Source organism: Cherax quadricarinatus, chromosome 69 (assembly GCF_038502225.1).
Source record: "Cherax quadricarinatus isolate ZL_2023a chromosome 69, ASM3850222v1, whole genome shotgun sequence".
In the NCBI taxonomy this organism is placed as follows: domain Eukaryota; kingdom Metazoa; phylum Arthropoda; class Malacostraca; order Decapoda; family Parastacidae; genus Cherax; species Cherax quadricarinatus.
Genome location: NC_091360.1, coordinates 552,145 through 576,500, shown reverse-complemented (window position 1 = coordinate 576,500; position 24,356 = coordinate 552,145). Strand labels below are relative to the sequence as shown.

General features: G+C 40.3%; 2 protein-coding genes across 10 annotated transcripts in view; one reads left to right on the top strand and one right to left on the bottom strand.

Moving 5' to 3' along the window:
- The window catches only part of LOC128701896 (uncharacterized), a 141,361-nt gene extending 138,701 nt beyond the window's left edge, over positions 1 to 2,660 (bottom strand). Inside the window, exon 1 of the mRNA XM_070099796.1 lies at positions 2,519 to 2,660. The gene's annotated coding sequence lies outside the window, so the exon portion shown is untranslated. The remainder of the gene's footprint in view (positions 1 to 2,518) is intronic.
- Positions 2,661 to 10,142: 7,482 nt separating this feature from the next.
- Positions 10,143 to 24,356, top strand: part of Usp20-33 (Ubiquitin specific protease 20/33) — a 38,839-nt gene continuing 24,625 nt past the window's right edge. Inside the window, exons 1-7 of one of the 9 annotated variants that reach the window (XM_053795769.2) lie at positions 10,143 to 10,183; positions 13,120 to 13,235; positions 16,025 to 16,213; positions 17,891 to 18,053; positions 19,339 to 19,571; positions 21,439 to 21,571; positions 23,153 to 23,345. In XM_053795769.2, the coding sequence (XP_053651744.2) occupies positions 13,161 to 13,235; positions 16,025 to 16,213; positions 17,891 to 18,053; positions 19,339 to 19,571; positions 21,439 to 21,571; positions 23,153 to 23,345 (986 nt within the window). In that variant the 5' untranslated portion in view covers positions 10,143 to 10,183; positions 13,120 to 13,160. Of the gene's footprint in view, positions 10,184 to 10,265; positions 10,498 to 10,640; positions 10,660 to 10,785; positions 10,843 to 13,119; positions 13,236 to 16,024; positions 16,214 to 17,890; positions 18,054 to 19,338; positions 19,572 to 21,438; positions 21,572 to 23,152; positions 23,346 to 24,356 lie in introns of those variants that run through there. The other 8 variants (XM_053795767.2, XM_053795770.2, XM_053795768.2 and 5 more) reach the window with 8 other exon arrangements.

Below are 24,356 nucleotides of genomic sequence, written 5' to 3'. Positions count from 1 at the left end.
CACCATGCTAGTGTTCAGTACACCATGCTAGTGTTCAGTACACCATGGTAGTGTTCAGTACACCATGGTAGTGTTCAGTACACCATGGTAGTGTTCAGTACACCATGGTAGTGTTCAGTACACCATGGTAGTGTTCAGTACACCATGGTAGTGTTCAGTACACCATGCTAGTGTTCAGTACACCATGCTAGTGTTCAGTACACCATGGTAGTGTTCAGTACACCATGGTTGTGTTCAGTACACCATGGTAGTGTTCAGTCCACCATGGTAGTGTTCAGTACACCATGGTAGTGTTCAGTACACCATGCTAGTGTTCAGTACACCATGCTAGTGTTCAGTACACCATGGTAGTGTTCAGTACACCATGGTAGTGTTCAGTACACCATGGTAGTGTTCAGTAAACCATGGTAGTGTTCAGTACACCATGGTAGTGTTTAGTACACCATGGTAGTGTTCATTACACCATGGTAGTGTTCAGTACACCATGGTAGTGTTCAGTACACCATGGTAGTGTTCAGTACACCATGGTAGTGTTCAGTACACCATGGTAGTGTTCAGTACACCATGGTAGTGTTCAGTACACCGTGGTAGTGTTCAGTACACCATGGTAGTGTTCAGTACACCATGCTAGTGTTCAGTACACCATGGTAGTGTTCAGTACACCATGGTAGTGTTCAGTACACCATGGTAGTGTTCAGTACATCATGCTAGTGTTCAGTACACCATGGTAGTGTTCAGTACACCATGGTAGTGTTCAGTACACCATGGTAGTGTTCAGTACACCATGGTAGTGTTCAGTACACCATGCTAGTGTTCAGTACACCATGGTAGTGTTCAGTACACCATGGTAGTGTTCAGTACACCATGGTAGTGTTCAGTACACCATGGTAGTGTTCAGTACACCATGGTAGTGTTCAGTACACCATGCTAGTGTTCAGTACACCATGGTAGTGTTCAGTACACCATGGTAGTGTTCAGTACACCATGGTAGTGTTCAGTACACCATGCTAGTGTTCAGTACACCATGGTAGTGTTCAGTACACCATGGTAGTGTTCAGTACACCATGGTAGTGTTCAGTACACCATGGTAGTGTTCAGTACACCATGGTAGTGTTCAGTACACCATGGTAGTGTTCAGTACACCATGCTAGTGTTCAGTACACCATGGTAGTGTTCAGTACATCATGCTAGTGTTCAGTACACCATGGTAGTGTTCAGTACACCATGGTAGTGTTCAGTACACCATGGTAGTGTTCAGTACACCATGGTAGTGTTCAGTACACCATGCTAGTGTTCAGTACACCATGGTAGTGTTCAGTACACCATGGTAGTGTTCAGTACACCATGCTAGTGTTCAGTACACCATGCTAGTGTTCAGTAAACCATGGTAGTGTTCAGTACACCATGGTAGTGTTTAGTACACCATGGTAGTGTTCATTACACCATGGTAGTGTTCAGTACACCATGGTAGTGTTCAGTACACCATGGTAGTGTTCAGTACACCATGCTAGTGTTCAGTACACCATGGTAGTGTTCAGTACACCATGGTAGTGTTCAGTACACCATGGTAGTGTTCAGTACACCGTGGTAGTGTTCAGTACACCATGGTAGTGTTCAGTACACCGTGGTAGTGTTCAGTACACCATGGTAGTGTTCAGTACACCATGGTAGTGTTCAGTACACCATGGTAGTGTTCAGTACACCATGGTAGTGTTCAGTACACCGTGGTAGTGTTCAGTACACCATGGTAGTGTTCAGTACACCATGCTAGTGTTCAGTACACCATGCTAGTGTTCAGTACACCATGCTAGTGTTCAGTACACCATGCTAGTGTTCAGTACACCATGCTAGTGTTCCTACAACACTGTACATTTGTGTGCAGTGTCTTCAAGGTTATTTACTGGGTCATTGTTATGTTTCTTAACCTAACACGTAGTATGTGTGTGTGTGTGTGTGTGTGTGTGTGTGTGTGTGTGTGTGTGTGTGTGTGTGTGTGTGTGTGTGTGTGTGTGTGTGTATTCACCTATATGTGGTTGTAGCGCTCGAGTCACAGCTCCTGGCTTCGCCTCTTAGCTAGTCACTACTAGGTCACTCTCTCTCTGATCCAAGAGTTTTATCGTACCTTTCCTTAAAGTTATGTATGGATCCTGCTTTCACTACTTCACTCTCCAGATTGATCCACTGCCTGACAACTCTATTGCTGAAGAAATAGTTCCTAATATCCGTATGACTAATCTGAGTTTCCAACTTCAAATTGTGACCCCTTGTTGCTGTGTCACATCACTGAAACATCCTGTTTCTATTCACCTTGTCAATTCCTCTAAGTATTTTATATGTCATTATCATGTCTCCCCCTGTCCCTCTTGTCCTCCAGTGTCGTCAAGTTTAGCCTCACACCCCAGCAGTTCTTCCTCGAGTATATATATATATATATATATATATATATATATATATATATATATATATATATATATATATATATATATATATATATATATATCTTAGGTCGAGTACTTACCTTAGTTTATATTATTATATTGAGCGACGAGGCCATCACTACTGGAATACAAATCTATATTTATGTATATACAAATATACATAAGAGTTTAGTTTATCCTTGTATATAAGAGCAACATAACAAGAGCAACTGTATTGTGAACAACAACTGACTGACTAACCTCGTACGTCTGACACACCTCACACCCCCCCGAAACATTCTTATTTCTCTCTAAAATTGCTTATTTTTCTGTTTTTTTTTTTATGAAGTTAAGGTGGATATAATTATATTGTTGATAATATTTTTTGGTAATGGTGCATGTTAATGATTATATGTTTGCATTTTTGTTATATTTTGGAATGACTCGTACGTCTGGGACGATGATGCCGCACCGCGTCTGGTGGTTGTCATGGCAACGATGCCCAACTTGTCGTAACGGCTGAGGGGAGAAGCAGGTGTTGAATAAGTAATGTCCAGACATTGTATCCCTTCCGTAATGTCCAGACACTGTGTCCCCTCAGTAATGTCTAGACATTTTATCCCCTCAGTAATGTCCAAACATTGTGTCCCTCAGTAATGTCCAAACATTGTGTCCCATCAGTAATGTCCAAACACTGTATCCCATCAGTAATGTCCAAACATTGTATCCCCTCAGTAATGTCCAAACATTGTATCCCATCAGTAATGTCCAAACATTGTGTCCCTCAGTAATGTCCAAACACTGTATCCCATCAGTAATGTCCAAACATTGTATCCCCTCAGTAATGTCCAAACATTGTATCCCCTCAGTAATGTCCAAACATTGTATCCCATCAGTAATGTCCAAACATTGTATCCCATCAGTAATGTCCAAACACTGTATCCCATCAGTAATGTCCAAACACTGTATCCCATCAGTAATGTCCAAACACTGTATCCCATCAGTAATGTCCAAACACTGTATCCCATCAGTAATGTCCAAACACTGTATCCCATCAGTAATGTCCAAACACTGTATCCCATCAGTAATGTCCAAACACTGTATCCCATCAGTAATGTCCAAACACTGTATCCCATCAGTAATGTCCAAACATTGTATCCCATCAGTAATGTCCAAACACTGTATCCCATCAGTAATGTCCAAACATTGTATCCCATCAGTAATGTCTCACTTTTTAACCTGACTGTAATATAATTATTATTATTATTATTATTATAATTATTATTATTATTATTATTATTATTATTATTATTATTATTATTATTATTATTATTATTATTATCATTATTGTTATTATTGTTGTTGTTGTTATTATTATTATTATATTCACTATATATATGTCCATTCTCTTTCTCCAATTAATTCTGTGACGAGATAATGGTAATCTGTGTTGGCGAAACGTTGTCAATAAAGGATCACATTATACTGCATTTTTGTCTTGGTTTCCATTGTGTGTACTCACATATGTGTGGTTGCAGGAGTCCATTCACAGCTCCTGGCCGTGCCTCTTTGCTGGTCGCTACTAGGCCAACTCTTTCGTATCTCTTCTTAAAGCTATGTATACATCCTGCTTCCATTACATCACTTTCCAGATTGTTCCCCTTCCTGACAACTCTGTGACTGAAGAAATACTTCCTAACATCCCTGTGACTAATCTGAAACTTCCAGTTGTGACTCCTTGTTGCTGTGTCCCATCTCTGGAACATCCTGTCTCTATCCACCTTGTCAATTCCTCTCAGTATTTTATATGTCAGTATCATGTTCCCCCCCCCCTGTCCCTCCTGTCCTCCATTGTCGTCAGGTTGATTTCCCTTAACCTCTCATCGTAGGACATTCCCCTTAGCTCAGGGACTAGTTTAGTTGCAAACCTTTGCACTTTGTCTAATTTTTTGACGTGTTTGATCAGATGTGGGTTCCAAATTGGTGCTCCATACTCCAATATAGGCCTGACGTACACAGCGTACAGTGTCTCGAATTATTCCTTATTTAGATGTACAAACGCTATTCTTAGGTTTGCCAGTCGTCCATATGCTGCAGTAGTTATTTGGTTGATGAGCGCCTCAGGCAATGTGCTCGGTATTATACTCACCCCAAGATCCTTTTCCTTTAGTGAGGTTTGCAGTCTTTGGCCCTTTAACCTGTACTTTGTCTGCGGTCTTCTCTGACCTTCCCCAATCTTCGTAACTTTGGACCTGGTGGAGTTAAACTCCACAAGCCAGTTGCTGGACCAAGCTTGCAGCATGTCCGGATCCCTTTACAGTTCTGCCTGGTCCTCATTCGCTTGAATTCTCCGCATTAGCTTCACATTGCCTGCAAACAGGGACACCTCTGAATCCATCCCTTCCATCACGTCATGTGTGTGTGTGTACTCACCTAATTGTGCTCACCTGATTGTGGTTGCAGGGGTCGAGACTCAGCTCCTGGCCCTGCCTCTTCACTGATTGCTACTATGTCCTCTCTCTTTCTGCTCCCTGAGCTTTGTCATACCTCGTCTTAAAGCTATGTATGGTTCCTGCCTCCACTACGTCACTTGCTAGGCTATTCCACTTCTTGACGACTCTATGACTGAAGAAATACTTCCTAACATCCCTGTGACTCGTCTGAATCTTCAACTTCCAATTGTGACCCCTTGTTTCTGAGTCCCCTCTCTGGAACACCCTGTCTCTGTCCACCTTATCTATTCCACGCAGTATCTTGTATGTCGTTATCAAGTCTCCCCTGACCCTTCTGTCCTCTAGTGTCGTCAGTCCGATTTCCCTCAACCTTTCATCGTAGGACATTCCCCTGAGCTCCGGTACTAGCCTTGTTGCAAACCTTTGTACTTTCTCTAACTTCTTGACGTGCTTGACCAGGTGTGGGTTCCAAACCGGTGCTGCATACTCCAGTATGGGCCTGACATACACAGTGCACAGTGTCTTTATTGGTTCCTTATTAAGGTATCGGAACGCTATTCTCAGGTTTGCCATGCACCCGTATGCTGCAACAGTTATCTGGTTAATGTGTGCCTTCGGAGACGTGCTCGGTGTTATGGTCACCCCAAGATCTTTCTCCTTGAGTGAGGTCTGTAGTCTTTGTCCACTTAGCCTATACTCTGTCTGCGATCTTCTTTGCACTTCCCCAATCTTCATGAATTTGCATTTGGTAGGGTTGAAGTCGAGAAGCCAGTTTCTGGACCACGTGTCCAGTCTGTCCAGGTCTCTTTGTAGTCCTGCCTGATCCTCATCCGATTTAATTCTTCTCATCAACTTCACATCATCTGCGAACAGGAACACTTCAGAGTTTATCCCTTCCATCATGTCATTCACATATGTCAAAAATAGCACTGGTCCTAGAACTGACCCCTGTGGGACCCCGCTCGTCACAGAAGCCCACTGTGATACCTCTTCACATACCATGACTCGTTGTTGCCTCCCTGTCAGGTATTCTCTGATCCATTGCAGTGTTCCCCCTGTTATATGCGCCTGCTTCTCCAGCTTCTGCACTAATCTCTTGTAAGGAACTGTGTCGAAGGCCTTCCTGCAGTCCAGGAAAATGCAATCCACCCAACCCTCTCTCTCATGTCTTACTTCTGTTACCTTGTCATAAAACTCCAGAAGGTTTGTGACACAGGATTTGCCTTCCATGATTCCATGCTGGTTGTCATTTATACTTTTGTTCCATTCCAGGTGCTCCACCACTCTCCTCCTGATAAACTTCTCCATGACTTTGCATACTATACACGTCAGAGACACTGGTCTGTAGTTTAGTGCCTCGTTTCTGTCTTCTTTCTTAAAAATGGGAACTATATTTGCCGTCTTCCATATCTCAGGTAGTTGTGCAGTTTCAAGGGATGTGTTGAAGATTGTGGTTAGGGGCACGCACAGCATCTCTGCTCCTTCTCTAAGGACCCACGGGGAGATGTTGTCCGGTCCCATCGCCTTTGAGGTATCAAGGTCACTTAGCAGCTTCTGCACCTCCTCCTCGGTTGTTCGTATGTTATCCAACGCTTGTTGGTATATTCCCTCTTGATGTTCCCTTCTGTGCTGTCTTCCCACAATAACCAATAACTCATTACAGTTGTGACCGGGTGTGGAAGTGTGAATTGCTCATTACTCTATAATTTGTTCATGATTGTAGCCAAAGTATAAACGTAAGTAACCATTCTACAGAATTCATTACCTTTGTAACTTGTGAGCTCATTACCTTTGTACCTAGTTCAGCTATCAAAACTTTGGGGGCCCAGTCCCTGGACCCATTACGTACCTCTGTAATCTGTAAATGCCTTTGTAACTTGTCATGATTGTGACCAGACTTACCTGGAGTTCATTACCTTTGTAAATTGTGAGTTCATTACCTTTGTAAATTGTGAGCTCATTACCTTTGTAAATTGTGAGTTCATTGCCTCTGTAACTTGCTCAGCTATCAAAACTTTGGAGTCCAGTCCCTGGACCAATTATGTACCTCTGTAATCTTTTGACTACCGCCCACAGGATGGGTATGGGGTGCATAATAAACATATTAAACTAACTAAACTTCCCACAGCCCTTCCTGTCTCTACTGTAAAAACTTCCTTAAATCTCCTGTTTAGCTCCTCACATACCTCCTGATCGTTTCTTGTGAGTTCGCCACCTTCTGTCCTCAGCCTGATCACCTGGTCTTTGACTGTTGTCTTCCTCCTGATGTGGCTATACAACAGTTTCGGGTCAGACTTGACTTTCGATGCTGTTATTTTCATACTGTCGCTGGGCCTCCCTCCTTACCTGTGCATACTCGTTCCTGGCTCTGCGACTAATCTCCCTATTTTCATGTGTTCTATGCCTTCTGCACTTTTTCCATTCTCTATTGCACTTAGTTTTTGCCTCCTTACACCGTCGGGTAAACCAGGGGCTCGTTCTGGTCTTCCCATTATTTCTGTTGCCCTTGGGAACAAACCTCTCCTCTGCCTCCTTGCATTTTGTTGTTTTGTATTCCGTCATTTCGTTTACTGACTTTCCTACCAGTTCTCTGTCCCACTGGTTGATCAGGCTCTGATCCACCAGGAGGCCTGGTCACAGACCGGGCCGCGGGGGCGTTGACCCCCGGAACTCTCTCTAGGTAAACTCCAGGTAGACTGAACCTCCTGCAGGAAGTTCCTCAAACCTGTGTAGTCCCCTCTTTTATAGTCTGGCTTTTCCCATTCAACTCCTGTTACCCTCTCCACTTGTAACTCTACTATGTATTCAAAACACAGAACCACGTAGTCATTAGCTCCTAGGGGACTCTCATATGTGATGTCCTCAATGTCTGAACTGCCCAGGGTGAACACAAGGTCCAGTTTTGCTGGTTCGCCCTCCCCTCTCACTCTGGCAGTGTCCTTAACATGTTGGTGCATGAGGTTTTCCAGTACCACATCCATCATCTTGTTCCTCCCATTGCGTCCTCTGAGGTGTTTTAGTTCCTTCCCTTGGGGCATGTGTGTGTGTGTGTGTGTGTGTGTGTGTGTGTGTGTGTGTGTGTGTGTGTGTGTGTGTGTGTGTGTGTGTGTGTGTGTGTGTGTGTGTGTGTGTGTGTGTGTGTGTGACCTCTGCACTAACACTCACTAGAATGGATGTTTGGTGTATATAACAGAACTATTCAAGGAACTAAGTATTAAGATTTTAACAAGATCTATTCGAGGCTAATAGCCTAAACTCTGAAATCATCTTAAACACAAGTATAATATATAAAGACCCGTATAGGCAAGTTTTCTCACACCTGCTGCCCCTGTTCACCAAGCAATAAATAGGTATCTGGGTATTAGTCTCTTGTGGGTTACATGCAATGGGTAATTTAAGGCCATTTGAGCGACAAGATGCACAATGTAGGATATAACACTTCTCAACATGTTATTGAGCTCCTCCCTCTTAACCCAATATGTGAGTTACAGTATACCTGGAGGGTGTTCTGGGGGTTAATGCCCCCCATGGCCAGGTCCACACAGTAGGTGTTCTGGGGGTTAATGCCCCCCATGGCCAGGTCCACACAGTAGGTGTTCTGGGGGTTAATGCCCCCCATGGCCAGGTCCACACAGTAGGTGTTCTGGGGGTTAATGCCCCCCATGGCCAGGTCCACACAGTAGCCACATAATGTTGTATCAAGTGTGACAATAAAGAAAGTTATTTATTGAATTTGTTTAATATATTTATCATTTAGAGAACATTTTATTAAGTTTGAGCATACCATTACATGACTGACCATTAGTTTAGGTAAGGTTTATTGAGGTATAACATATATACCTGGAGTATACCTGGAGAGGGTATCTGGGGTCATCGCCCACGGGTTCCGGTCTGCGACCAGGCCTCATGGTGGATCAGAGCCTGATCACCCAGGCTGTTACTGTCGGCCGCACGTAACCCGACGTACGAAACACAGCCTGGCTGGTCAGGTACCGACTTTAGGTGTTTGTCCAGTGCCTTCCTGAAAACAGCCAGGGGTCTATGGTAATCCCCCCTATGTATGCTGGGAGGCAGTTGAACAATCTTGGGCCCCTGACACTTATTGTGCTGTCTCTTATGGTGCTAGTGGCAGCCCTGCTTTTCATTGGGGGGGATGGTGCATCGTTTGCAGAGTCTTTTGCTTTCATAAGGAGTGATTTTCGTGTGAAAGTTTGGTACTAATCCCTCTAGGATTTTCCAAGATATAATCATGTATCTCTCCCGCCTGCATACTAGGGAGTACAGGTTGAGGAACTTCAAGCGTTCCCAGTAACTGAGGTGTTTTATAGCAGTTATGTGTACCGTGAAGGTTCTCTGTACATTTTCTAGGTCAGCAATTTCACCTGCCTTGAAAGGTGCTGTTAGTATGCAGCAATATTCCAGCCTAGATAGAAAAAGTGACCTGAAGAGTGTCATCATGGGCTTGGCATCCCTAGTTTTGAATGTTCTCATTATCCATCCTGTCATTTATCTAGTAGGTGCGATTGATACAATGTTATGGTCTTTGAATGTGAGATCCACTGACATTATCACTCTCATTTATTTTACAGTGGTATTGAAGGCACATAGTCAGTAGAGGCTTATGTTGTGTGTTTAGTAGATTTAGCCTAACTCATTAAACTTAAACATTGTGAATTATTTCCACCTGGATCCTTATTTCCAGTTAAGAAACAAGTTTAACCACTGAGTCCTCTGATGGTGTTTAATAATGCACTTCGTAATCATTTACATTCTCTTAGTTTTCCACTGTGATGCAATAATTGCAACCCACAATAATTGCGATATATATATATATATATATATATATATATATATATATATATATATATATATATATATATATATATATATATATATATATATATATATATATATTTTACACTACATTATATAATACGTAAAACATATGTTATTTTGGGAGATAACTAAAAATGTATATTTCTTTTATATATACACCATATGTAAGGTAATGATCAGTGTTGAGTGATGTCACACTCTTGGATCAGTGTAAAGATGCACCAGTTTCATATTTACCAATGGCAGAGTAAGGTTAAGTTGCATAATAATAGGTTGGGTTAGGTGGGTTTCATTAGTTAATGATAATAATATAATATAATATCTTTATTTCTACAAGTACATGCACAAGGTATACAGTCCTAGCTGACATCAATGACATACTACTATATAGAAAGCTCCTTGTTATGCTGAGCATTTCGGGCAAATCAGGTCAGTTTTGTCCCAGGACACCACCCACAACAGTCAACTAACTCCCAGGTACCCATTTTGCTGATGGGGAACACCCACAACCGGTGTAAAGAAACACACCCAATGTTTTTACTCTCGTTAGGAATCAAACCCAGACCCTCGCCGTGTGAAGGGAGAGCTTCAGCCACCAGGCCATGAGCTACCGTGGCCTGGTGGCTACTTGCACAGCAAAATAGTACCTTAGCTGTAAAATAAATGTAATATTGTACAGTTTGAAATATAATTAACTGCTGGAATGCAGCGAGGAGCAGTAGTCTATATTATAAAAAGAATTAGCTGTGTTAGCAGCCATCATGCAGGAACACTTTTTTGGGTTATCCAAGGTAATTTTTTTTTAATTTACACATATGTTACTATGTATGATACTTGTACTAAAGTGCACCTGTACCTAAATAAACGTAGTAACTTAGTTACTTAGTTCATCTTAGGAAAAATATATTCAACGTCAAATGACAGCTGGTGCAACATAAACACCATAAACTGAGGTAAATAAGAATCATATATCTTAAAAAAGAATCAAAAACTACAAAATAGTAATGAGTAAATTTTTGTGGGATTTGGAGAGACTTGTGATCCTCATTTTGATCAGTTAAACTCTCGCTCTATTTCATCTATGGATTAATTTTTTTTGGAATATCGTCTGCCCTTGCAAGGTTTGAAGTTGTAATGTAAATATTATTGTTCTCAGAGGTGTTATATGTGTCTAGTATGTGTTAATGTGTAGTAAATATGACGTAGTATGTGTGAGATAACACCAGCAGTGTGTGATAACTGATATATATTATAACAAGTGTGTTAGAACCGGTGGTGCTCACATTGTCTTGATGCTGCAATATATTAACACTTGAGGTGTCAGCTTAGTGGCCAGCTTTAACTTTATCTTTATGGCAGCTGTCAACATCATAAGGGAAAATTAGCCCGTTTTTTCCAGGAGTTTTGAGTGTATATTTTCCCTAAAATCTCAAGGACCCCAATGGAAATAAACCACTTGACTTTTTTTGGGTTATCCTGGGTAATTTAAACTATGTATGATAATTATGCTTATGTGTACCTGTACCTAAATAATATTACTTATTCTGCCTGTTAAGCTTCTTTCAAAATATGGTTTATAATATTTTTCGAATAAAATCAAAATTTACATTATTACTACTAGTAATAATGTAAACTGAGTTATTTACATTAACTTTAAGGAGAGGATCAGATCACAGAAATAGCTACATAAATGTTATAGTAATTACATGAATATTATACTGTAGTAATAGGTACACATATGTACCAATTACTATGTAGTTAAATGGTTCAGAGAACTGACAGGTTGATAAATTAGACATGTGCAACACTTGGGTATTGTTATTGAGCAAACCAGGTAAACTCCAGGTAAACTCCAGGTAAATTCCAGGTAAATTCCAGGTAAACTCCAGGTAAACCTATAACTATAACATTTTCAAAATTTGTTTATTTATTATTTTTGCTTTCATTTTTTTAGGCTTAGCACATTTAGTTAATGATAGTGTAAACATGTTTTTAGGTTCTTTTGTGTACTAGCAAGTGAAAAAAGGCTTTGATTAGCTTTAAGGCGATATTCGCTTTACGGTGACAGTCTGGAAGCTAACCCGCTGTATTAATTAAGTATGCCTGTATTTATATTGTGTTAGTTTGTCACGTGTTGGTCACTGGTGGATGTGTACTGAACATGTTCAATGGTTGAAGCACAAGACCATGAACAACACCCTCCCACACACATCCCACACACCATCTCTCCAGGTAAACTCCAGGTAAACTACATATTCTCTTATCCCTTTCTGTCTCTTGTTCAGTTTCTCATCTTCTCTTTCACCATCTTAATATGTTTATACACATTGTAGAAATATTGTTTTATTGTGAATATACTTGAATCTAATTGAATACAAGTTAGGGATCTACAATTTATATTGACTTTCTGGTCTGTAAAATTATGTGAATGAATACAAATTTCTTATACACACTACATGATGACTTCATATGATGAAATGTGTGAAGAAATGTCTCTATGCACATGCTTCCCCCTTTATTCACCTCTTTATTTATCAGTACCAGACACTATCAGGCCTTGATCCACCATGAGGCCTGGTCACAGACCGGGCCGCAGGGTCGTTGACCCACGGAACTCTCTCCAGGTAAATTCCACATAAACTATATGACCTCTTTCCCACAACTATAATAAACACTTACTGTAGTAAACTGATACATAAGGGTTTCAATATATCTGTGTTATGGTATAAACCTTGGTAATAAATACTGACAAGTTGGTTTAGAAAGTCATGTAAGAAAACACTTTGACATATTTATTAGAATAAATATGTCATAGTGTTTGCTTACGTGTCTTTCTAAACATATCTGTGTTATGTAATTCTGAACACTACTCACATTCCAAATTAAAGGAGGAGTGTTAAAGAAATATTATATTAAATTTACCCATCCTCTACTAATGTTTAAGGAAGAAATAAAATCCTTACATACATGCAGCTTGAATTAAAAAAAAAAGCCTAACTTTAGAGCATTTAGCTCACAACTAAAAGAACCTGAGCCAGACAAACCATATGTGCAAATTTTTGAAGTATCAGCACCCCTCTGGCAAGACAGTGATGGAGTGAATGATGGTGAAAGTTTTTTTTTTTCTTTTTTTGGGTCACCCTGCCTCGGTGGGATACAGCCAGCTGATGTTCACCTAGCAAATGTACATGTATGTTAGTGGCTTTCTTTGTACTTAACAGTATTTTATTACATGTAAACTACACAGAGAAAGTTATTCATTTTTACAAGAGGAAGAGCCCAATAAAAATTAACAAAATTAGCTTTGTCAGATTACCATTGGTTAATTAAGCTTCCTGGACTAAGTAACCCTTGGGATGAGTTCTTTTAGCTTAATATCATCAATGTGTTTAATGGTGTATTCTTCTTTGCAGTTTAAAGCCAGGAGGCTCAGAGTTAATGGCTGGGCATCACCATGGGTGCCCCGTGTCCTCATCAGTACATCATAGACAAAAATTTCAGCACCAGACTTCTAGCTGAGAAGAGAGAGGTACTGTGTAGCTATAGTTACGTGGTGCAGATTTTTTTATTAAAACTTTATGAATACATTACATATGCACCAGTTTTTGCAAATATAAAAAATCTGGGATCCTTTCACAACTGCAGCTCTCCTCCAGGGAGGTGCCTTGATGCTGGTGAGGGGCTCTTGATGAAAGGACTTGGTCCTATCCACCATTTTTTGATTGAACCTGATTGTGTCCTATTCCCCAAGCACATTATGGTTCCTATGGGTTTAGTGCTTCCTCCTCCTAATAATAATATGTAATAATAATAATAATAATATTGCTACTAGACACATTTGCAAAAATCAGTGTACAGCATTTGATGGAAGAACACTAAAAAATATGGTTGCTTGATGTCGGTGAGCAGCTTTTGATCTAAGTACAGTGGTACCTTGACTTACAAGTTTAATTCATTCCATGACCAAGCTTGTAACTCAATTTGCTCGTATATCAAATAAATTTTTCTCATTGAAATTAATTGAAATGCCATTAATCCATTCCAGCCCACAAAAAATCACCCCAAGAGAGGCAGAGATAGGCTTAATTGCTTAACTTACCACAATCACTACACCCACTACTATCACTACTCCACCCACCACCCTCACTACTCCACCCACTACCATCTCTACTACACCCACTGCCCTCACTACTCCACCCACCATCATATCTACTCCACCTACCATTATCACTACTCCATCCACCAACATCACTACTCCACCCACCACTATCACTGCTCCATCCACCACCCTCGCTATGCCACCCACCACCATATCTACTCCATCCACCATTATCACTACTCCACCCACCACTGTCAGTACTCCACCCACTGAAGGAACCTCTGTGAGGCACGTAAATATCACAGAGGCTTTCCTTAATGTTTCTGGAAAAACTCGAGTGAAGAAATGGAGTTTACCTCTTCCCCGAATTTATATGGGAACCAAACAAGGGATGAGGTGCCTCGCTACAATCTGGGATTAGTGTGGGAGTATTATCCTTCCAGTTATGTCTTGGAAGAGCATGTGGGTTGGGACGAAGTACCTGACATTCCTCTGGGTACAGAGTTGGATTTGACTTCAGATATGCTGTCAACTAGTGGCAGCGTATCTGAAGCTTGCTCGTAAGTCAGATTTTGGCAAAAAATCAACCGAATGGTGGCTTGTAACTCGGAAAACTCGTAAGTCAAGGTACCACTGTATTTGAACCTGCTCTCCCCTTCCCTTACATCAAACCTACCTTACAGTAAGGCCCCCCCCCCCCCCCCCCCCCCCCAAAAAAAAAAAAATAATGATTGATAATAAAATAGCACTAATTTTTTTGAGTTTGGCTGATGTACACTTGTTGTCTATTATAACAGCACATTCCTTTTGGAAATTAGATAATGGGTCGTCAACCATGCTTCCAGAATGGAGGCTTAATAATCATTTGACTGTTGCTTGCCATTCATTTTTTATTAATATGAGAGGAGATAGGTGCTCCAATGATTATATGACTTTTTTTTAGGAATGGATTTGATTAAAGGGCAGTGAACTTCAGCAGAGAAAGAGTATCCTACATTAATCATTTTGAATTGTAAGCTCTGTTTACTAAAAAAAATATGGATGAGCTTGTGAGATTTATTTTCATGATTTTTTAAATAAGGAGAAAGGCTCAGTTTTCAGTACATGTTATTTGCCACTTACTTTAAACAAATTCTAACCACACAATAGAGCAAAAAACTAATGTGAAGGAAGTGGGAGTGATAATGTCAGGGAATCTCACTTTCAAAGATCACAACAATGTCTGTACCACATTTGCTAGAAAAATGATAGGATGGATAATGAGAACCTTCAAAACTAGGGATACCAAACCATTAATGATTCTCTTCAAATCTCTTGTTGTTCTCTCTAGGCTGGAATATTGCTGTACACTAATGGCCCTTTTCAGGATAGGTGAAATTGCAGACCTGGAGACTATACGTATAACTTTCACTGCTCGTGTAAGTACAGTTAAAGCACCTAAGTTACTGAGAATGGTTAAAGTCCCTTGGAATGCAGGCAAGAAAGATGTATGATAATATACACTTGGAAAATCCTAGAGTTACTAGTCCCAAATTTCCACATGGAAAGCACTCTCTACGAAAACAAGACTTGGCAGGTGGCGCAACATTCCCCTAATGAAAAACAGAGGTTCCATGAGTACCCTAAGCGACAACACAGTAAGTGTCATGGGCCCAAGATTGTTCAACTGTCTCCCAGGATACATAAGGGGGATTACCAATAGACCCCTAGCTGTCTTCAAGAGGGAGCTGGACAGGCCAGCTGTACAAACCACAGCTGGGCTGTGGTTTGTATATTGGTTTGCATATGGCCATCAGTAACAGCTTGATTGATAAGGCCCTGATCCACCATGAAGCCTGGTCATGGACTCGGCTGCACGGGTGTTGACCCTCAAACACTCTCTAGGTATCAAACTAGACAAGCTTGGACCAGGGCTGGGCTGCGAGTGCAGGAAAACTCGAAACCCTTCAAAGTTTATATTGAATACTAGTGAACTAAGAACTACATTGATTAACATACAGTACCTGCACTCTGAAAGAGGGATGGAGATATGTTGCTCTGTTGGAACTGTAGTATTAGCATGCCTCTGGCAAGACAGTGATGGCATGAATGATTATGAAACTGTTTCTTCTTTTCCAGGTCACTCTGCCTCAGTGGGAAATAGCCAGTGTGTTAATAAAAAACCCAATGAAATGAAGATTATGTTTTGTTACTGGCATAACATGAGTACTGCATTACAGGTCACTTGTGAATGGTGTGGTGCAGCAGGTTCCAGCCTAAGATTGTGTCTGTACTCTGGGTGTCTGCGTGTTGGCTGTGCAGAAGGCCATGCTGACCACTCCACCTTCCACAATCACCAATTCCCTTCTCACTGCATCACTTTAAATTTAACTACCCTTCGATCGTGGTGCTACATGTGTGAAATGGAGGTAAGTTACCTCTGGACAAGTCATCATCCCTTGAATGTTTCTTTGTAATTGTTAATTCATCATCCGTCACTTACGCGGATCTGTAACTTCCTGACAAATAGGACACAAAGAATAATAGTAAACAGAGTAAAGTCTGAGGCAGCTACAGTGAAAAACTGTGTTCCACAAGGCACAGTACTCGCTCCCATTCTATTCCTCATCCTCATATCTGACAGACAGAGATGTAAGCCGTAGCTCCGTGTCTTCCTTTGCGGATGACACCTGAATTGCTATGACAGTGACCTTCATCGAAGATACCACAAGACTCCAAACAGACATTAACCAGATCTTCAAATGGGCTACTCAAAATGATATGAAGTTCAGTGAAGAGAAGTTTCATTTACTCAGATATGGAAAACTTGAGGAAATTAAAACTGTATCAAGGTATACGACAAATTCTAACCCTACAATAGAGTGAAAAGTAATGTGAAGGACCTGGGAGTGATAATGTCAGAGGATCTCGCCTTCAAAGACCACAACAATGTATCTACCGCATCTGCTAGGAAAATGATAGAATGGATAATGAGAACCTTCAAACTTAGGAATGCCAAGCCCATGGTGATTCTCTTCAAATCGCTTGTTCTCTCTAGGCTGGAATACTGCTGTACACTAACTGCCCCTTCAAGGTAGGGAAAATTGCTGACCTGGAGAGTGTACAAAGAACTTTCACGGCACACATAAGTACGATAAGGCACCTAAATTACTGGCAGTGGTTGAAAGCCCTTGATTTGTATTCCCTGGAATCCAGGGGAGAGAGATACATGATAATATACACTTGAAAAATCCTGCAGGGATTAGTACCAAACTTGTACACGAAAATCACTCCCTATGAAAGCAAAAGACTCAGCAGGAGATGCAACATTCCTCCAATGAAAAGCAGGGGCGCCACGAGTACACTGAGAGACAACACAATAAGTGTCCGGGGCCTAAGACTGTTCAGTTGCCTCCCAGCATACATAAAGGGGATTACCAATAGACCCCTGGCTGTCTTCAAGAAGGCACTGGACAGGCACCTAAAGTCAGTATCTGACCAGCCAGGCTGTGGTTCGTACGTCAGTTTGCATACGGCCAGCAGTAACAGCCTGGTTTATCAGACCCTGATCCACTATGAGGCCTGATCTCGCACCGAGCCGCGGGGGCGTTGACCCCCAAAACCCCCTCCAGGTATACAGTATACTGTGCCCCCAGTTTAACGAATTTCATACTTCAGAAATAAGGAACAGAATCTGTTAGTTCAATTGATTCGTCAACACTGGACAAAGTCTGTTGGTTGCAGTATTGTGTTATTGTTAAGATCACGACTCGGCATTGTCTTCCTTAAAAAAATTTATTCTACAGTCTCCATTACTAGCCACCTGCTTCCTCCAATTATTCCATTAAATTGAAGGTTTACTGTATTTGTGTTGTATATAGAAGGATTTTAGTGGCTCTGGTTTAGTTGACTTTTCTTTTTAGGAGGTTGTCATATCTAAGAACTGCCAAATTATTGAAATTTTTTTTGTTTTGTGAGCACAGAAATATGTGAAAAATCAAACCATATATTGGTGTTAAGGTAGTATTGAGTAAGTCTTGTGTGATGGCAGAACATCATCAGATTGGACTACTGTTATGAAGTTTATTGTGTGCTCTTTCTTGAAGGTCACATCATCTGTCATGGCAAGTCTGAGTATACCACCAGGCCAGCAGCAACATTTGGGAGTGCCAATCAGTGCTCAGGGTGTTGCTGTTGCCCAGCCTATCACACCTAGTCAGTCTAGCGCTGAAGATGAGGATGATGATGAAGAAGAGATGAAAGCAAAAGGTTAGTTTTATCAGTTATTATAGTGTGTTCTCTCATGCTCTGTCATAGGGCAAGCCAACTTCCCATTTAGTTTTCCTGCCACTTTTTCTTTCCATAGACCTGCAAACACAAAGAATTCTTCTCCTGTGTTTCTAAATCTTGCACCAAAATGCAGAAAAGACAACATTGACAAGCCCTCCAGTCATCACTTTTTAATGTTCACTCTCTGTGATTCTCTAACTTATTTTACCTTTGTTTATTTTGTTTGAAACTAGATTTTACATACATTTTTTTAATTCAATAGCAATTTCCTGGCAAGGCAGGAGGGCCTAAAGAAGAAGAAGAGAGATTCGCCATCATTCATCCAGTTGCCGTCTTTCCAGAAGTTTGCTGACATCACAACAACATTCCCACCCCTCCTTCAGAGTTCTGACAATCCTCTTTCCACCTCCAGGACTCAAGTCCCACTAACTGGTTTACCTGAAACCCCTCCCCCACCAACAGCATGTCCATTAAAAACCACTTATCTCCATTCACTTCTATGGCTTCTCAAGCCCCTAAAACTTTTTTTTTTTTTTTTTTTACTCCAATGACCCCTCCTCTTCCCGCCTTCCACCTCCAATTTGTACACTCTTCATCATCTTATCCCCCTCCATCCTTGCTACATGCCCAAACCACCTCAACAACCCCTCCTCAGCCTTCTGAATTATACCCTTGGTGATCCTCCATTGCCTTTTAATTTCTATGCTCCAGTTTTTTTAACACATTGACTGTCTCTCACCAATGCAGGGTGATTTTCAAAAAAAAAAAAAACGAAAGTTTTTTTCACTTAAAGTAATTTATACAGGAGAAGGAGTTACTAAACCCTTGCTTCCGGCATTTTTGTCGCTCTACTCTGCAGTGCAGCTCTCCTTACTTAGTGATGTACTCGTTTACTGACGACTTAGACTTACTACAGGCTCTCTGACCAGTATGCATACCTAAATAATGTATATTAGAGCTGATTTCCTCTATTCTGTGTATTACAATATACAGTAAACTACTGTATAAACATTTAAAAATATACCAGAAATGTTATTAATGGTACAAAGGTGACATTCAAACAGTATCATAGTTGGTTGACACAAACCCACTACCATTATAGTATGCTCCTTGCTTAGCAACGAATTCATTTACCGATGTGGTATTAGGAACAGAACTCCATCGTTAAGCGAGGAGAGGCTGTAGTTGCTCTTTAATAGCTCCAGAATGTTGACAGTTCTGTATTGATGAAACGTGAATAAATGGATGCAACTTTTTTTTACAGGATTGGTTGGACTGCGCAACCTTGGACTGACCTGCTACATGAACTCTGCTCTCCAGGCAATGAGTAACTCAGTGCCTCTAGCTCAGTTTATGATCGAGTGCCCGGCATTCTTGCGCAATGATAGAAAATCACCCGGGCTCTCCCGACCTTTTCAGAGATTGATGGTTGAAATGTGGCATAAAAAAAGACCAAGTTTTGTCACTCCCTCTCTGCTCTATCATGGATTCAAACAGGTGAATTTTTTTTTTCAATGCACCAGCGCACTCCCACTGAGGCAAGGTGACCCAAAAAAAAGAAAATCTCCAAAAAGAAAATACTTTCATCATTCAACACTTTCACCACACTCACACATAATCACTGTTTTTGCAGAGGTGCTCAGAATACAACAGTTTAGAAGCATATATGTAATAAAGATACACAACATATCCCTCCAAACTGCCAATATCCCAAACCCCTCCTTTAAAGTGCAGGCATTGTACTTCCCATTTCAAGGACTCAAGTCCGGCTATATAAAAATAACCAGTTTCCCTGAATCCTTTCACTAAATATTACCCTGCTCACACTCCAACAGCTCGTCAGGTCCCAAATACCATTCGTCTCCATTCACTCCTAACGCTCATGCATGCTTGCTGGAAGTCCAAGCCCCTCACCCACAAAGCCTCCTTTACCCCCTTCCTCCAACCTTTTCGAGGACGACCCCTACCCTGCTTTCCTTCCCCTACAGATTTATACGCTCTCCATGTCATTCTACTTCGATCCATTCTCTCTAAATGACCAAACCACCTCAACAACCCCTCTTCAGCCCTCTGACTAATACTTTTATTAACTCCACACCTTCTCCTAATTTCCACACTCCGAATTTTCTGCATAATATTTACACCACACATTGCCCTTAGACAGAACATCTCCACTGCCTCCAACCGCCTCCTCGCTGCAGCATTTACAACCCAAGCTTCACACCCACATAAGAGTGTTGGTACCACTATACTTTCATACATTCCCTTCTTTGCCTCCATAGATAACGTTTTTTTGTCTCCACATATACCTTAACGCACCACTCGCCTTTTTTCCTTCATCAGTTCTATGATTAACCTCATCCTTCATAAATCCGTCCGCTGATACGTCAACTCCCAAATATCTGAAAACATTCACTTCTTCCATACTTCTCCACCCCAATTTATATCCAATTTTTCTTTTTACTTGTAGTATTTTATACAAGAGAAGGGGTGAATGTTTTTTTATACACTTTATTCCCTGCCATTGTATGGAAATGCTTTTTTTCACTTTGTTTTGATTGCTGTTTTGGTTGGGTTGGAGAAGGGGAAGATGGAAGTGGGAGCAGTTGTATCAATATTTACACACAGCCTTAGTTGCTGCAGTTATTGTTTAGCTTGGTGGCAGATGTTGCTGTGAGTGTGGTTGGTGAGGGGACTGAAGGAATCAACTAACAAGAATATGAATAAATAGAAGGGTGGACGAGGGACTCCAACTGCAGTCCATAAATCGAAAGTCCGACACTCTACCGTCTAGAATGTCAGACTGTCAATTTGTGGACCACAGTTTAAGTCCCTCGTCCATCCTTCTGTTTATCATCAACAGTTGTTTATTACAACTTAGTTTGAGTTCAGACAAAAATATACTTAAACAGGGGTTGTTTTATTAAAAGACTAACAAATAAGCAGCACTGAGTGAAAGCTTATAACTGTTAGTTAACAATAGTCCAGGATGGACTGAAATGTCTTCATAAGTTGCTTAAGTGCAGCTTATTTATAAATTGTTCCGACTATGGTATTGTGACTTTTTTGTTCATTATGAAAAAGATGCTAATATCTCGAGTTTTCACTGATTATTAGACACAGTGTTTTCAGTGATTCTGAAATAAACCATATCACAGGTGAGGATTGAACTTGTGGCCACGATTGTGATACATTGTTGTTTCTATTATTCATGAAGTAAGTTATTACATTCCATAAAGGCTCTGGCAGCAACTAAAAGTGTTCACCTGACAGCTAACGTTGGCAGAATTGTGTAAATATAAAACATGTCAGGTTTTATTTACAACTGTGGTTATGTTATTAGAATTTTCTTTCCTTGTTGCAGTTATACCCAATGTTTCGAGGGTATACACAGCAGGATTCTCAGGAGTTTCTTCGATATTTTATGGATCAACTTCATGAGGAACTAAGGGAGCCTCAGATAATTTCACACGAAGACGAGGAAAGGGAAATCGAAGGTAAGTTTGCATGGTCTCTTGATTTACTACTCAGGTTATTGAATGGGAAAGTTACCATTACCTTGGAAATACATGTAGTTATTAATGTGACACAAAAAATAAAATTTTGAAGATAATTCTCAGAAGTGTTTTTTGGAGTTATTATAGAATGATGAATTTTTATCTTAATATGTAAATTATGAGGTGCTTTAGGGAGGAATACAGCTTTATTAATAATTCTGAAACTGGGATTAATGTTTCACATAGAGCCAGGGAGAAATAACTAGTACTCTGGAATAGTTAATATTTAGCTACATTTACCTGTTGGTCATAAGTGAGAGGTATGGGAGGAAGTGTAAAATATACTCAGTGAAAAACAGGGGTGCAATAGGTACAACAAGAATCACTGTCAGTATCTGTGGTCCACAACTGTTCAACCTGCTGTCAGAAATATTGTATGAACATATGTAGAAGTGTTCAAGACGAAACTTGATCACTGCCTCCACCAAGTATTGCATCGACCAGGCTGTGACGACTGTGTGAGCCTGCAGGTTGCTGACAGCAACAGCCTAGTTAAACAGGTAATCGGCAGAAAAGCCTGACCCCCAGGTCAGGCTGCAAGAATATAAAAACTAAAAATCAGTCACAGGTAAACATCACAACTCTAGTGATCTTGTTCAACTATAATAATCTTATCTTTTGGAGATGTGGTAGGTAGGCTGTTTTATAGGTTTATTACTCTCTTGGATATGAAGAATATCCTGGGGTGGGTCATGTGCTGCTGATTACTGGGATTAAAATGGTTACTTCTTGTATGTGTCCCATTAGACTTCATGAAGAAGAGGTCTGGGTTTATATTATCCAACTTGTGTAGTATCCTCATTTCTCAGAAATCACTCTGTCTGATTTAATGCAGTGGTGCAAAAGGTTTTTATGCATATGTATATGACAAGCAGAATTGGTCTCAGAATGTATCCTTGATGTAATCCATTCAAAACATTATTCCAGTTTCATTCTGCTTTATTTATAAATATTTTCCCTGTGTTTGAGCTAATGTTATATCCATTCAATAAGTTTTCAAAAAATTATCCAATGAGCTTGGATATTCTGGACAGTCTTTCATCCTTGGATATTCAGGACAGTCTTTCATCTGGTACTTTGATAATCATGTTTGAAAAATTTATATATGACACATCACCTGGAAAGCCTCATCTTGTGTAGTTGGATAAGGCTTTCCAGGTGATATTGGGATGTTTTAATTAAGTTGTTTAATTAAATTTGGATGTTTTAATTAGAACATTTACTAAGAGAAAGTTCATGATTGTGTGAAGGTTTTAGTAAAATTTGTGTATTTCTCTGTAAGTCATTTTCAGTTATACAGCATAATTATGGACAGTTAAGTGAGAGATGTTGATAGGATTCATAATAAAAAAGAGAGATTTAATAAAAAAAAAAGAAATTTTTCATTTCATCAAATAAATTAAAGGTATATTTTAGGTACATTCATGAATAAACCAGAATTGAGGTCAGTGCTGAATGTTTTTTTTTTTTTACAATGGTGTTTTTCAAATTAATATTGTTAATTCCTGAATCCATTTGCAGACGAGGAAGATATATCATCAGGCAGCCTCTCAGAGCACGAGGAATCTCAGTCTGAAGCTGAATATGAGACTTGCGATTCAGGGGTATCAGAGCAGTCTTCAGGGTCCTCAGATCACCATCCCAGCAAGAGAAAGAAGCGTCAGCATGTGGGGGTGGACGTAGAAAGTGGAATGACACTAAGAAGCAGCAATCGGTAATCTTTCTTTCTACACACCGGCTATATCCCACCTAGGTGGGGTGTCCCAGAAGGAAAAACGAAGGTTTCTCCTTTTACATTTAGTAATGTATACAAGAGAAGGGGTTACCAGCCCCTTGCTCCCGGCATTTTAGTCACCTCTTACGACACACATGGCTTACGGAGGAAGAATTCTGTTCCACTTCCCCATGGAAATAAGAGGAAATAAACAAACAAGAACTAGTAAGAAAATAGAAGAAAACCCAGAGGGATGTGTATATATATAATATGCTTGAGCATGCGTGTGTAGTGTGACCTAAGTGTAAGTAGAAGTAGTAAGACGTACCCGAAATCTTGCATGTTTATGAGACAGAAAAAAAAAAGACACCAGCAATCCTACCATCATGTAAAGCAATTGCAGGCGTCAATCGGTAATACTTTGCGTTATTTGTCTTCTTGCTTTTGCGTCCCCATTTATTTTTTCTGTAATCTTATTCTTAGGATAGCATTATAGTATTCTCTGCTGTCATAACCCTAACATAATATTTATTAGTTCAACTGAAATGTTTTGTATACTAGTGACTTCCTTTTGTGCCTACTAATGTTTTTTTTAAATGTAAACTACATTATTTTTGTACCACGAAAAGAAATGAAAATTTGAATTTGAATTTGTCTTATTTTAACATTTTTTGTCTAAATTTTTGGGGGGAAATAAGTTAAGAAAAATACTGGAGAACAAAAAGAACAAAAAGGCACAATACTTCTACTAGTCTTCTTCTCACCATTCCTCTTCTATTGCTTCTGCCTATAATTTTGCCTCCCTTCACTTCCCCTTTTTTCTTTCTTTTGCCACTAAACTACTCTCCCTACTTTCCACTACCACTATTTCTTCTACTATTACCTCCACTACTTACCTACCACAACCACTACTTCCTCTCTTGTTCCTGTCCTTTTTCCCACTCGCCTATATAAACTGACTTTCTCGCTCTCTTCTGTCAGTGTGACTTTGTAAACGGTCCAAGTCAGACC